Raw genomic sequence first — 14,065 nt, forward strand, 5'->3', positions numbered from 1 at the left:
ACTGTAGAAACTTGCATTTTGTACCCTTGACCTGACCTTGACCTGACCTCTGACCTACTTAAGCAAAAAATTTGGGCTCTTAAGATCCGCCTTGTTGAAGAGCTTTCGATTGCCGTTTTCCCCGTCTTTCTACGACCATCGGTTCGGAAGTTAGACAGGGGGGGGGGGCAGAATCTGCCCCCCCCCCCCCCCAGCAGGGCGCGTATGGCTGAATAGCCCAACGGGGCGCGGGTCAAGTTATTCGCATATCAGTTTCACCAGCATAAAAAACATCGTTCGTAATCCGGCGGCTGCCACACCATTGACCACACCATTGACCATTGACCAACAAAGCCTGGCAGTTACAAAAACAGTGCCTAATGGCCGCATAAAATAGCATTGTTTATTTGGTGGTAGCAAGCCAACTATATAACACAATATGACATGGTCACGACACTCGGATATTTAGCGTACATTTGAACACAAACCATCCACTGCTGTAGCCACGATAAGGAACAACAAAGCCTGGCGAGTCGCCCGATCCTCGGTCACCGCGCGCCCTCCGTCGAGTCTGGCTACTACTCTGGTGCATTTAGCCCTCCCCGCGCCCTCCCGCCCGTCCCGCGGCGCCCTCTGAGGGACGTGTCGCCCCCCTCCCACCCCATCACAACTGGAGCTCAGCGCCGGCCGGCCGCTCCGCCCGTCCATCACACGCTAACGCGGCGTCCGCGCCCCGTCCTCCGCCGGCCCAGCCGGCGGATCCGTGCGGCCCCTATAACCGCCCCTCGCTCGGTTCAGATCACGTGGTCGGCTGTATGACCGGTCACACTGGCGGACTCCCGCCCGCCGCTCACTGGCAACAATAAATAAGCGGCGCGAAGCGGTGTCGCCCCCTTCGGCGGGTCGGTGAGAAGGGCCGTCAGGGGGCTGCCGGCCGCCGCCGCTGTCCGATGGTCTACAGGGAACCCTGTGAGGAGGTGGCACCACCAGCGTCAGGAGACACAAAAATACGAAGAACGGAACACGATACAGAAGCACGATCGTCAGCCTACAGGGTGTCCCGAAATTGATGCGCGGTTGGTGCCGCACGTTATGTTGTCCCTCCCGAGTGCTGAACAATTGCAATTTTACCGACTCTGGCAACACTGACATCTTGCTGGTCACACGATCACGTGAACCAAGCGGCTAACCCGACCGCGGCCGGTAGTGGGCGCGGGAGGCCACTCTTGTCCAGACAGGCAACGTGGAGAAACTGCATAACACCAAAAGTGAAAAGGCACTAACTACCGATCCGCTACCGCGCGGTGGGGATGATCAAGGACGGTGTGACCCAGGTTCCGGATGCCAGAGAATTGGGCGTCAACTCTGCGACAATTAAACTTTGGATGGACCGCAAACGATCAGGAGAGACACTCAAGAACAGCACAGTTCGAGGGCGGAAGACTGCCTTGAGCCGAGTGGCGAAAATCGTGATTGCAAAGTCGACCTTTAAAAAGCACCATTCAACATCGCTGACAAGAAAACTGAATGAGATGCATGTCCCAGCATCCAAATCGACCCTCCATCAGTATTTGAAGACTTTCTTGAAGCTGAAGTTGCTCAGCTTCAGAAAGCAGACTTGGCCTACTGTGGTCCAGAAGTGCAGGCAGCTGGATTTCGCCAAGACCCACAAAAACTGGACCATTCAGGACTGGAGATGCGTCCTTTTCAGTGACAAGGTGCCCTTTGTGGTCTCTAAGCCCCTAACTGCAGAACGATCGAAATAATGGCCAACGGCAGCTCTGAGGAGTCCGCTGTCGAGACGGTGAAACGTCTGCTGAAGAATCTCATTTGGAGCATGATGAGCTACAGAGGCGCTCTGAGCTTCACGAGGTGCCTCGGGAACAGACCGTGACTGCTTATTACTATGTCAGCGAGGTGCTGAAGAAGACTGATGCCACAAAGATGCTGAGGGAAAAGGTAAATGGTTCAAAAACCAGAGTCAAACTTTTGTGTCCAGGGCCATTTTCCAGCAAGAAAGGGCTCCGGCTTATCACGCCAGGAAGACCCAGGACTGGTGCCGAGCGAGGCTCCCAGGCCTCTGGGAGAAGGGGACATGGTCAACAGTCTGGACCTGTCCCCGATCCAAATTATCTGGACGATCGTCAGAAAGGAGCTCAGCAAGCTTCCACGGGCTAGCTCAGAGAAGAGGCTGTTTCAGAAGATATAAACGGCATGGCGTTGTTTCAAAGGAGAGACTCTTGACAACCTGAAACGTGACACGCTAGAGTGCAATAGGCCGTGTATGCAACTGAATGGGGACTATGATAACATATAAGCCGTGAAATAAATTCGAGCACTTTATAAGTTATGGAGGATAAAACAACCGCGCATCAATTTCGGGACACCCTGTAGAGTGGATGTACTAACGCCGCTGCCGGATGCTGCTATACCATTTCATACCATTCCTGCTATACCATTCCATCCCATCTCCCATCCGTATATTCCAAGTTTCATTCTCAATGGACCATCAAATACATTGAAAAAATAGCCATTCCAACCTCGTCTCAGCTGAGACCAGCCCAGTAGTTAAGCCCCATCTCCATCGTACACCGGCCCCCTCACCGTGGTGACATGTCGCAGCTGGCCGTCGTCTCCAGCCGCCGTCTCTGAGCTAGTCTTGTCCTGAGTGTGGCTCAACTCCTGCTCCTTGTGCTCCTGGTGCTCCATCTGCCGCCGTAAGAGGCGCTCCTGACTCCGTTCGAGAGAACGTATACGGTTCGCCGGAGCCCCTGTGTCGCAGCCAAAGGACAGTCAGTCGTCGCCCGACACACAGGCGGTTGGTGCGAAAAGGCAACGAGTGTGCGGGATACCACAGAAGGATTGGCCCATGCAGTTCATTAATTTATCAGAAACATACAAATAAATGGGAAAACGTTATCGGCATCCGCTTTAGCCTCACTGATAGATTAGATAGAGCGAAATTGGGGTTTTGACGAAGTTTAGGGTCCCTTCGGCAACAATGTTATCAATGCTGAGGGTTTCTTATTTATAGGTAACCAGGGTTTAAACCCTCCCCGAACGGTTACCCGAGCACAAACACATAGCTTTAGGGCAGATAAAGGTCAACACAAAACAACACCACACTGCAACCACATCGCTCCTTTTAAAGCTCTGCTGCCCAAACACAAAACCAGCTGCGATATCAGACTAGCATTACCGAATCTACCTCTACCATCCGTACCATTCTACCCTTCACAAAATGCACCATCAAGGGCAATTGATAGTCACTGGGCACAATGCGCCTACATTACCGTCCTCTGCATGCACTGCGCGTTAGTGTGCTCCGCCGTCGAGCCGGCCGCCGCGGTGCCACCTACTGTATGGGGGGCCGCTGGAGCGCCGCCTGGTGGGCGGCCGGGTCGCCGCTGCCGCCCGTCTCCACGCCGCCGCCGCCGCCGGCCACCAGCAGCCGGGCGCCCTCCTTGCGCGCCGACCACACCTTACAGGGGTTCAGAGGCGGCCCTGCAGCAGGCCGGCAGACCATCACATGCGGCCCGCCACCGCCCCACCGACCGCCACCGCCGACCATCGGCCGCAGCCACACACAGACAGACACAGACACCGTTCACCGGCTTATCTATGTGCACAGTGATTTATCCAGTCCGGCGTCACCGCCGGCCCTGCACCAACGACACGGTTCGACCAGACGCATGCAGTTATGACGTTTATAAGGGGAGAGACCAGGGAATTTTAGATCCCAGGAGGTCCTACTCAGACACTTGAAGGACATCTAACTGATAAAGAGTCTCCTTGTCTCTTTCTCTTTGTCTGCAAAGAGTCTCCTTGTCTGCAAATTGAATTTCCAAAGAGGAGCTAATAATAGAGCTGACTTCTAGAAATAAAATTTACCCGCGCCCCAGTGGCGGTCTCAGCCAACTTCGCCCTAGTGAGGGGGGCATATGTTACCACCCACCTCTAACTCAAAAACTAAGAGGGCTAGAAAGACGCGGTAAAAAGCAGTCGATAGCTCTCAATACGTACGTTGAAAAGTATTTCAGTCATTTTTCATCTCAGAGCAATATTGGGGTCACCAGAGGTCATCAAAGGTCAAAAATTGCCAATTGTCATTATATTTTTCAGAAAACATGGCGTTATCTCAGGAACTATGGTAGCTAGAAAAACGCATGGAACAGCAATCGATAGCTCTTGAACTCTTCTTTTGATAAGGTCATCATCAAAGTTGACCTCAGGTCAACGGTTTAGCCTCCAGAGGGCAAAAACTCCAAAAATAGCTGTTTTTACGAAAAGTGTTTTTCGACAATAACTTTCGACTACAAAAAGCCACGACATTTCTATTGCCAGAATCGTGTTCCGCTTACCGAGACGCGTCAAATGAACTATAATTTGACCTTGAAAGGTCAACTTGAAAATTTGACCTCAGGTCAAGGTCATGACCTGACCGGAAAAGGTCATGTTGCATATCAGTCGATGCGTCTCAACAAGACAAACACAATGAGACCATCCCCAGCGTTCTATCTCTTTCCAATCGCGAGTTATTGGCAAAAATCTGTTTGTAGCCTCAAATGACCTCGGATGACCTTTCTAGAGGCTATGAGCAAAAATGACACCTAGGTCATCACGGGTGGTCCAAATCACTGTGATTCTGAAATATTTGGACTGTTCCTATGCGTACACACGGATCTAGAGGCATTTTCATTTTTCTCCATTGACTTGTAATGGAAACGCCACGCCACTGACCTGACCTCAGGTCACGGATATAAAAAATCCGAGATATACAAATTGTAGGCGCCCATAACAGCATGCAATCCACCAAGTTTAAAAACTTTCTGACAAACACTGCAGGCTGGACACGATTGCAAACTTTTTTAGGCTTGGTCAGTTAACTTGACCTGGTGACCTGACCTGACATGACCTGGGGTCAAAAATTTCACACATTGTCCAAAATTGATGCACCAAAAGCTACCCCAAGCGGCGCGGCGCTACGCGCCGCGGTTTTTTATTCACACGCAAAAAACGCGACAGGGTGGTAACATATGCCCCCCCACTGGGGCGAAGGTTAAGGTGAAAACTTGCAGAGAATCTCTGCATCTGATCTGATACATCTGATGTACACGAAAAATGATTATGCTGGGAGGTAGATAGTATACATCCTACAGGGGTACACAATATTTTCATGGCGATGACTCACGATCTATGCCCATAGAACTGTTCTTTCTCTTCAGCGAGGCAAAGGAATTATGTCTCAGCGCAAAACGGACCCCTCCCCCGAAAAACAAACTTTCTTCCGATAGACGATGGCCCGAGGAAGCGCTTAACTGCCAAAAGAGGCGGGTGGTGCTCCCGATTTGAAAGCCGAGTTGTGCCCGTGTCGGTTAGCTCCCGATGCAGTGACCCATCCTGAACCGGCCGCCACCCGCCCTCGTGTTGATTGGCCGCTGAACCAGTCTCCGTCGTCAGTGCTGTTCCCTGTTCGCCATTCCCATTGAGAGTTTTCAGCGCTAGTATTTAGTCTGATTTTAGTCAGCTCAGTGTGCCTCAATGTATATTTGTGTTGGTGCGTATGGTAGTAGAGTGCGGTATTTAGGAGCAGGGTAGTACGCCGTGCCGGCCTGGCGGCGCTACTCACCGATGAAACTTAGCAGAACCGGCAGCAGGATGAGGCCGTGCGAGGCGCCGTGCAGCACCACGCCCAGGTACATCCTGGAGGGGCAGGGACGGTCAGTGACGGAACAACGATCACAAACAGTCGCGGAGCAGTGACAGTCAGTGACAACAAGAAATCACTGTCGGTGTAGGGACACGGGGGAAAGAACAACTTAACCCGCGCCGTGCTGGGGGGGGGCGTTTTTACGCCCCCCCCCTCAGGTTTTTCGCGAATATCTCAAAAACGGCGGCGCGCAGCGCCGCCGTTTTTGGTACACGTGTTCCTACATCATTTTCGCACATGTTGTGAAAATTTCAGACCTAGGCCGTTCAAGGTCAGGTCACCAGGTCACGTCAAGTGACCTTACCTCAGAAAAAGTTCAAAGGCTCGCTATAGCTACACCGACTGAACGATCACTTTGAAACTTTCAGCGATTGATATGAGTAACAGTATGTATAAAATGTATATCTCGGATTTTTGATATCTGTGACCTAAGGTCAGGTCAATTTTGCGACCTCTCCATTATAAGTCAATGGGAGAGAATTGAAATGCGCCTCTTTTGGACGAATATCGTTCAAAACGCTCTCAAACATCGGTTCATAGGTAAACATGACACACTGAATAGGAAAAATGCACCTGTGACCCCTCTGTGTGCCCCTGAGGTCATCTCAGGTCATGAACGGTCGCCAGCAGTTTTTTGGCTATAACTTTTGATAGAGACGTGCTAGAGCGGTGAAAACACGTCAGATGTGTTCAGCTCGACGATACGGATCGACTGATATGCAACATGACCCTTTTCGGTCAGGTCATGACCTTGACCTGAGGTCAAATTTTCAAAATGACCTTTCAAGGTCAACAAATAGTTCATTCGACGCGTCTCGACGAGAGGAACACGATGCTGGCAAAAGTAATGTCATGGCGCTTATGAGTCAAAAGTTATTGACGAAAAAACGTTTTTCGTAAAAACGGCTATTTTTGGAGTTTTTGCCCTCTGGAGGCTAAACCGTTGACCTGAGGTCAAATCTGAGAACATTACTCAGAAAGGTCTGTAAAAGGGCTATCGAATGCGCTTTTCCGCGGCGCTGTAGCTCTATCGGTTCCCGAGATAGCCGTTGGCAGTTTCCAAAATGTTGAAATAGTCAACATTTTACCTTTGGTGACCTCTGGTGACCTGACCTTTGACCTGACCCAAAAAATGACCGAAGTGTTTTCGTCCTTATTTTTGACACTCTTTCGATTGCCGCTTACCGCGTGTCGCTACGTGGCCCAGGAGCCGAGTTAGACGGGGGGGCGTGAAAACGCCCCCCCCCCCCCCCCCAGCACTCGGCGGAAAGTTCAGGCCACCAGGCGGCGCGGGTTAACAACCTACAGTAGTCCCCGCGTTTATTCCTGACACATGGAGCAGTGAGTGGTACGAGCTGGCGTTTGCTAAGTCATATGATCCTGTTGAGTTTTGACAGCAACGACGTCACCTAGATCCCGCATCCTCAGTCTTTCGTCTGCCATCCGTTCGAGCTCACCTGAAGTAGAAGATCTGGAAGATCTGCGAGTGGGCGAACCCGAGCACGATGATTCCGCCGAACTTGGTCAGAGTGATACCGCTGAGCACCTGCAGTAGCGGCCAAGGGGAAGGGTCAGTATCGGCCCGCCGTCCGCTTAGGTCGCCACGGCCTGTTAATGCCCTGTTCACAGTCCAATTGTCGGCGGGTCTGAATACCTTCCCCGCGCTCGGTTTGTAGGTTCTGACCAATACGCAAAATCGACTAATACAGGAGAGAGCCACAAACAGGTCGAGCCACTCTGTGCCTAGTACCTACTCAATTTACATACCGATGAACCCATGGTGACGAGAACTTCCCTCACAATCCCTGACCAAACAAAGGTATAGTGTGTCATTTTATAAGTTATGTCCCCCACGCCTCCCAATATTAACGTACCGACGATCCCATGTTGGTGAGGGCGTCGGTGGCACGCTCTACACGGGTCGGCTCCAGGGAGACGGCGAACGCGCGCGTGATGTGGCTGCAGAACTCCACAGAGATACCGATCGCCTGACGAGGACACATTGAGATACGGTCAGACTCAGTCAAGCGCAGACACGATATACATTTACGAACTCCGGAACCAAATGAACGAGAACGCAAGTGACGTCAGCAGCTTCTCCGTCCAGTGAGCCCCACGGCAGTCAAACTATGCACCCTGGGATGTTTAATGCACTGTTATGCCAATCCACCCTGCCTTTTCCACGTCCTCATCCAGTCTTCACTTCAATACATATACACAGACGCACTAATAACCCGCCGACCAAGTTATTTTATGTGAAGCCGCGGCGACTCACCATCACCAGGTTGACCAGCGACACAGCATTCAGCGAGATGTTCCACCAGTACATCATGCCGGCCAGGTTAGTGATGATGGTGACAATCATGATGAGCAGGATGAAGGCCGAGTGGAAGTCCAGGCCCATCAGGAAGAACGACACCAGGAAGATGGTGGCGATCGAGATGCCGAGGGCGCGCAGCACGTCCGACCACATGGTCAGGTACTGCTCGTAGAACACATAGAACACGCTGTGGGAAGAGACGATGGCCGGTCAGCTCAGGCTAGAGAGGACACGAACAGAGATGGTGAGCGGGCGCTAATGACTCAGGCGGCAACGGCGAGTCGGGCGAGTCGCTACTATTCACACAAATTAAGACGCAATTGGCGAGCAATGCATACACGCAAATCTCACTCAAATACGCAAAATTGGAAAGTTCGCTCCACTGCCTCTATCCATATCCTGCTTACATATCACTGCTTCAAGTAGTGAAGCCCAATAATCAGCAGCCCTTCGGCCTTCACTATTCAGTATAGCCGACATATTGTCTTCTCTGTCACGGCAACTCACCTGTACGGGTAAACCTCATGTGTGCGTCCGTCGTCTGCCGCCTCAGTCAGCGCAGCCGTCATGTTGTCGGACAGGTGGCGAGCCCAGTGCAGCGCTGTGTAAAAGTCCTCCGACGTCTTCAGGATGCCGTGGTAGGCCATGAAGTAGGAGGCGCCCACGTTGGTTCGGTTGGCTGGGTCCCGCACCACACGCACCGCCTGGAAACGGGTTGAAAGTCGGGTCATGCGATGGTACGGACTACGGAACAAGCCTTGTAGGCTTAGGCTTAGGCAAGGCGATGAGAATCAGGCCATATTCTGGCCACAAAAGTGTCGCCAGAAGCGGCATGCACACGTCTTTCTAGCTAGCTCATTTATGCAGTATGCGTGTCAACTGTCAGAAAATGCATCAAATATGAGAATGACACTGTCCTAGAGCCCTAGAGTCGATGACGACACAGCTTCCATTCCCTCCCTTCTCCTCAGGCTAGCGCGTTACTCACGTCTCCGTAGGCGGCGTGTCCACCCTTGGGGCACGTCTCGCTCGGGTTGTCGCGCAGGAAGAACGGCAGGTACTCGCGGAACGCCGGCAGCGACGGACGCAGGTGGTTCGAGTTGAACGTCATGTTGCAGCTGGTGCAGTCGGGCAGGTATTCTGAAGAGACAGCGACACGGTATTTAGAGACACAGACTAGAGGCTGCGAGCTGGGAGCACATAAACAGCCAGAATTTTAGCTAGATGGAAGCAGCAGCTGATGACAAGTTAATTCAAACTAGGGTGTAACGGCTCCATGACTGGTTCCATGTTGCCCCGTTTTGAGCGACGGATACTGACGCAGTGTTTCCCAGTTTGGAAGGACGGTGAACATGTACTAACGTACTGTTATCCTGTTTGGAGGGAGGGACACTGACGCATCGTTGATCTGTTTGCGGGACACTGAGGGCTAGACACTGGCGTATCGCTGCCCTATTTGGCGGGACATCCCCTGAACGTACCGTTGCCCTGTTTGGAGGGGCAGAAGCCGCCGGTGGTCACGTTGATGAAGCAGCAGCCGTTGCCGGCACCCGGCACGCCATCCTCGTCGTACCCAAACACGCTCCAGTCGTAAAAGTCGTCCAGCCAGTTACTGGCCGCGCTGGCAATGTACGTCCTGACGGCGGATGGGGGTGGGTCAGTCAGTGATCAGATTAAGGCTGGGCGGCAGACATCTCACACACCAACGCCACAACATTGTAGACTGGAGGTCAGCTGCTGTAGCTCGGTCGAGCACAGGCAGACGCTCCATTACTTTCTTTCCACTCTCCCCAATGATCCAGCTCCCACCCTCCACTCAGACACCGTCCCTCCTCGTCCTTCTTTCTCTTCCATCCACTGTCGTACTCCCAAACGAATGCCTCCATCCGCCCCTCACAGTTCTACCACTGACCTCAGCGGCTGCTGCGCCGCCATGGCGATCTGCGTTCCGACCGAGTTTCGGTCGCAGTTGACTGTCGAACAGATCCGGTTCTGAACGTTCTCGTCGCTGTAGTTCAGGCCGTCACGCACCACGAAGTAGACTGGTGGTCCGACACTCAGGTAGTCCTGCTGATACTGCACGGCAGAGAGGGGACGGAGGGGAGGTCAGATATGGGTCCAGCGGACACAGGACAAGCAAGAACTATCAGTATATAATTCCACCCAACAGCATACACTATTTCACGCTACACAGTCCAGGTTTTCTCCGAGGTGCTTATTGACAGTTTTCCAAACGCATAACCGCGCAAACACATGTCTATCCACGGACAGCTGTGGCCTGCGTTTCGTTCTAGTCTTGCGCGGCATATTTACGTTCACTCACCTGGAACACTTTGAGCATGTACGAGTCCTCCGGCATGGAGATCTCTCGGTCGAGTCCGACCTCGATATAGGGCACGACGGCCAGACTGGCGCACAGCCAGCCGAGGAAGGCCACGATGACGGTGGCACGCGCGGCCGGCTGCATCACCAGCGGCACGTAAAAGTTCTTGAACACGCGGTAGAGGATGCCCTCCTGGCGCTCGTGTTCCTTCTTGGAGCCGTGCACGCAGCAGATGATGTCGAACCGGTTCGACTGGCGGTCAGAGCGGAGCTAGGTTAGATGGGGAAGATGAGGCGGTGTTAGATGAGGCATAGAACAGAGAGTGGCACAGGACACGGGCTAGTCACAGTTCAATGGTCTGAGGAGACGCCGTTAGGGTAGAGTTACATGGACGGGTAGGGTAGTTACTTGTTCGCGCTACGGTAAGCGTAGCGCGAACAAGTAACCAAATAACCCCACACAAGGCAATGAACAGCCCATCCCAGAGTCTCCGCCGTCAGGCTGAATAAGCGGCTCTCTCCGTGCTCAAACTACAGACCGTTCCGAACAACTCATCGATCGACTAGAAACGGGGGACAGACTCACGTCCTGGCGTCTGGCGTCGAGCGTCATCAGCGAGATGAAACAGGTGATCTGCAGGATGAAGTCGAACAGCAGCGAGAGACCGGCAAACAGCGCGAACGCCCGCACCGCCGGCATGTCGATCAGGGCGCCTGGTGGACGGAGTGAAATGGTCAGAGACCGACTGGGGAACGAGCACAAGAACAGGATCTTGCTAGGCCAGTTGCATCTTTCGTTTAGATAAGACTAACCATGTGACATCGAGAACAAGACAGTGTACTAAAGCTAAATGGAGTCATTGAGCACCCAAACCAATGTTGTCCGGAAACATGTACTAGCATGAACATTTATTTGAGCAACACTCGCACCATATCAGAATGAGCTATATATTTAATGCGAATGAAAATGCTAGTGACCAGCGAAACTAGACTATGCCAGCTCTAGTAGACCTCCCCCTTCTCACTCTGCCCAAAGTGAGTCACTCAACGAAAAAAAGCCCTGACCAGTGACCACACCCTAGACCCACCTAGGAAGAAGCAGGCCGACTCTGAAGCCGACGAGAGCAGCATGGAGGGCGCCACCTCTCCCACAATCCTGCCGACAAACTGCTCCAGCGACTCTCCGGGCTGCCGGCGATCGCGCTGGTACGCCTGCACCAGGATGAAGATGTTGTCCACGCCCACAGCCAGCACCAGGAAGGGAATCACCTCGATGACGATCAGGGTGCCGGGGACGCCCAGCATGCCGTACACGCCGAGCGAAGCCATCACAGAGAGAAGCACGATGATGACGCCGCCCAGACCCAGCGTGATCTTGCTGTCGATCTGTGGGGAAGGAGCACAGAAAAAGTCAGGACCATCGATCTAAAAACAACCATGTGTGTGTTGGGGGGGGGGGGGGGGGGTAGAATCGGCGGCAGCAGCCTATCAGTCTGGGAACACCGGGCTTGAACGTGGCCCATCAATGGAAACACAGGCTATACGGCACACTGCAATCCCGCCCAGGGAGGTAGCTGAAATAAAAATATGAATTGTGTGTATGAGCTAAGTCCTAAATTACATTGTGCAACGGAAACGTATTGAGGTGAAGGTCGGCATTGAGCGTTCCAGAAATGAGGCCAATGAATACCGGCCCTTCCAGACAACAGCAACCATGCAGACGCAATCAATCTAATGTAGCGCCACAGATTCAGCGAACCAAGCAAAGTAGCACACTGGGTAACAGGGCGATCGATCCGGCAATCGGCATGGTGCATACAAGTGCTCAGTCGCATGCCATTCGCCTCTTGGGACTCATGTTACACCACGAGTTGTCCCTGTTAGGCCGGAGTGGGGAACATAACTCCGGCTCAATATGGCACCCGGGTCGGTCCTTTGCCCGCCACCCGCCCCCTTCCGTTCCCCTTCCATGAGTGGTCATATCAGCAGTCTGGACGGCCGGTTCGTGGCCCAGTTTCAGCCAGTTTTTACCGCCGGCAACTTATGATCGGTGGAATGAGGTCATGGTAGATCGCCGGCCCTCAAAAACAGCCCGTCATAACTAATCATCGGGGGTGCCATGAAGGCGGTGATAGAAACGAGGGGCGAGTATGGATTACATGGATTGTAGAAATATTGAACTGCAGCGATTCAGAATCACGTTGCACGGCCCCCAGAATCATCGTATTGAACGGGGCATTGTAAGAGAACATTATGCAGCTACGACCTCCTCCACGCCGTCACTCACCAGCAGCCGCGAGGATCCGTTGTACTGTCCGAGCGCGATGCTGATATAGGCGAACATGATGAGGTACGAGATGAGCACGGTGGTCGTGTCCGACTCGGACTCGCGGGCGATCTCGTCCTCGATCGAACGCTCGGCAAAGTAGGCCACCTCCATGTTCGGGTGACTGTAGTTGCGCATGTACTCCAGGAATCTGTAAAGGGAGTGGAAACAGATGGTGAGATGGAACCCTCATGACATATACCGGATACCCTGTGATAAGGGGGGAGACATTAATCTATCAAACCAAAGGTTGGGGTCCTTACTGGAAGTTAACGCGGTTTAAAACATTGGAGGTAAAAATGGCGTAAATTAAAACCGCTAATCACGATTGAAATCACGCCTTCAAAAAGTTAGGTGACCTATAATCGCATTGTCCTTTACCACTATTCAGATGCAAAACCAGCAAAAGGCGGGGTCTAGACAAACCCAAACAGGAGCCGACCCAATTAGCCGTGTCTATAACCCCTCTAAATTAACGTCCCTCCTCGCCCGCCGCGCTCTACTCACGCCTGCTCCCAGGCCATGGCCGGCCCCAGTCGGCTGGCGTCGTAGTCGTTGTTGACCAGGAAGGTAACCAGCAGCGCCGTGGCGTTCAGGTAATGCACACTGCCACTCAGCGACTGGCCCTCGCCCAGGAACCCGCCGACCGCCGTGTAGGGGAACGTCGGGCCGCCCCACTTGGACATGCACGGCTGGAAGTCAAAGTCCTGGTCCTGCATCTCGGTGGGGTTCAGCAGGCAGTACTTGATGTGGTCCAGGTAGTTGATGGTGTAGTTTCCGTCCTGTTTGGTCAGGTTGAGCAGCGCCGGGTCGTCCTGGAAGTACTCGGGTACAGACTGGATGGCGCAGAACGCGTTGTCTGGGTAGAGCGGCTTGAAGCAGATGTCGCTGAGACGTACAGTGCGGTTCTCGTACTGTGCCGTGATCTGAGGGGGAAACACAGAGCGGAGGGTAATGGTAAGCAGGGGTGTCGTTTTCCGAAAATGATTGGTAGTGCCCAAAGGCGGCGGCTGGCCATATATGACGGGGCTTACAAGGTAGGGTACCCCCAAATCTGCCTTTCTCATCGGATTTCGGTCACTTATTTTTCGCCCTGGTCATTGACAAGACTAACCGAAATCTAAAAAAAAAAAACACAAAAAAAAACTTTGGAAATCTGGGTCCACACCGGACGCCATGCACAAAACGTGCAGTTATATAGGCAATAGTGTCGGAGGAATGCACGCCATTCTGAAAGAGGCCCACATCGACTTAAAAGGACGGCTGTGCTGAAAGGGGACAGGAACAGCTTTGAGGGCCCAAGCCGACTAAAAAAGACGGCTGCGGGGCCAGGAACGGTTTTGAAGACCCACGCCAATTGAAGGGTTCGACAACTAGCGAGGACTGGAAACACAACGATAGTTAGAAA

General features: G+C 52.9%; 1 protein-coding gene across 2 annotated transcripts in view; it reads right to left on the reverse strand.

The window, feature by feature from the left end:
- Positions 1-368: 368 nt before the first annotated feature.
- The window catches only part of LOC122392658 (NPC intracellular cholesterol transporter 1-like), a 45,170-nt gene continuing 31,473 nt past the window's right edge, over positions 369-14,065 (reverse strand). For both annotated transcript variants that reach the window (XM_043387759.1, XM_043387760.1), the window contains exons 11-26: positions 13,165-13,583; positions 12,619-12,808; positions 11,420-11,717; positions 10,918-11,045; positions 10,333-10,584; positions 9,922-10,085; positions 9,491-9,645; positions 8,998-9,149; positions 8,517-8,713; positions 7,965-8,196; positions 7,564-7,677; positions 7,147-7,235; positions 5,609-5,682; positions 3,339-3,483; positions 2,584-2,750; positions 369-946 (exon numbers count right to left, since the gene is read on the reverse strand). In XM_043387759.1, the coding sequence (XP_043243694.1) occupies positions 2,633-2,750; positions 3,339-3,483; positions 5,609-5,682; positions 7,147-7,235; positions 7,564-7,677; positions 7,965-8,196; positions 8,517-8,713; positions 8,998-9,149; positions 9,491-9,645; positions 9,922-10,085; positions 10,333-10,584; positions 10,918-11,045; positions 11,420-11,717; positions 12,619-12,808; positions 13,165-13,583 (2,727 nt within the window). In that variant the 3' untranslated portion in view covers positions 369-946; positions 2,584-2,632. The remainder of the gene's footprint in view (positions 947-2,583; positions 2,751-3,338; positions 3,484-5,608; positions 5,683-7,146; positions 7,236-7,563; positions 7,678-7,964; positions 8,197-8,516; positions 8,714-8,997; positions 9,150-9,490; positions 9,646-9,921; positions 10,086-10,332; positions 10,585-10,917; positions 11,046-11,419; positions 11,718-12,618; positions 12,809-13,164; positions 13,584-14,065) is intronic.

Source organism: Amphibalanus amphitrite, unplaced genomic scaffold (genome assembly GCF_019059575.1).
Source record: "Amphibalanus amphitrite isolate SeventyFive unplaced genomic scaffold, NRLGWU_Aamphi_draft 000496F_arrow, whole genome shotgun sequence".
Lineage (NCBI taxonomy): Eukaryota > Metazoa > Arthropoda > Thecostraca > Balanomorpha > Balanidae > Amphibalanus > Amphibalanus amphitrite.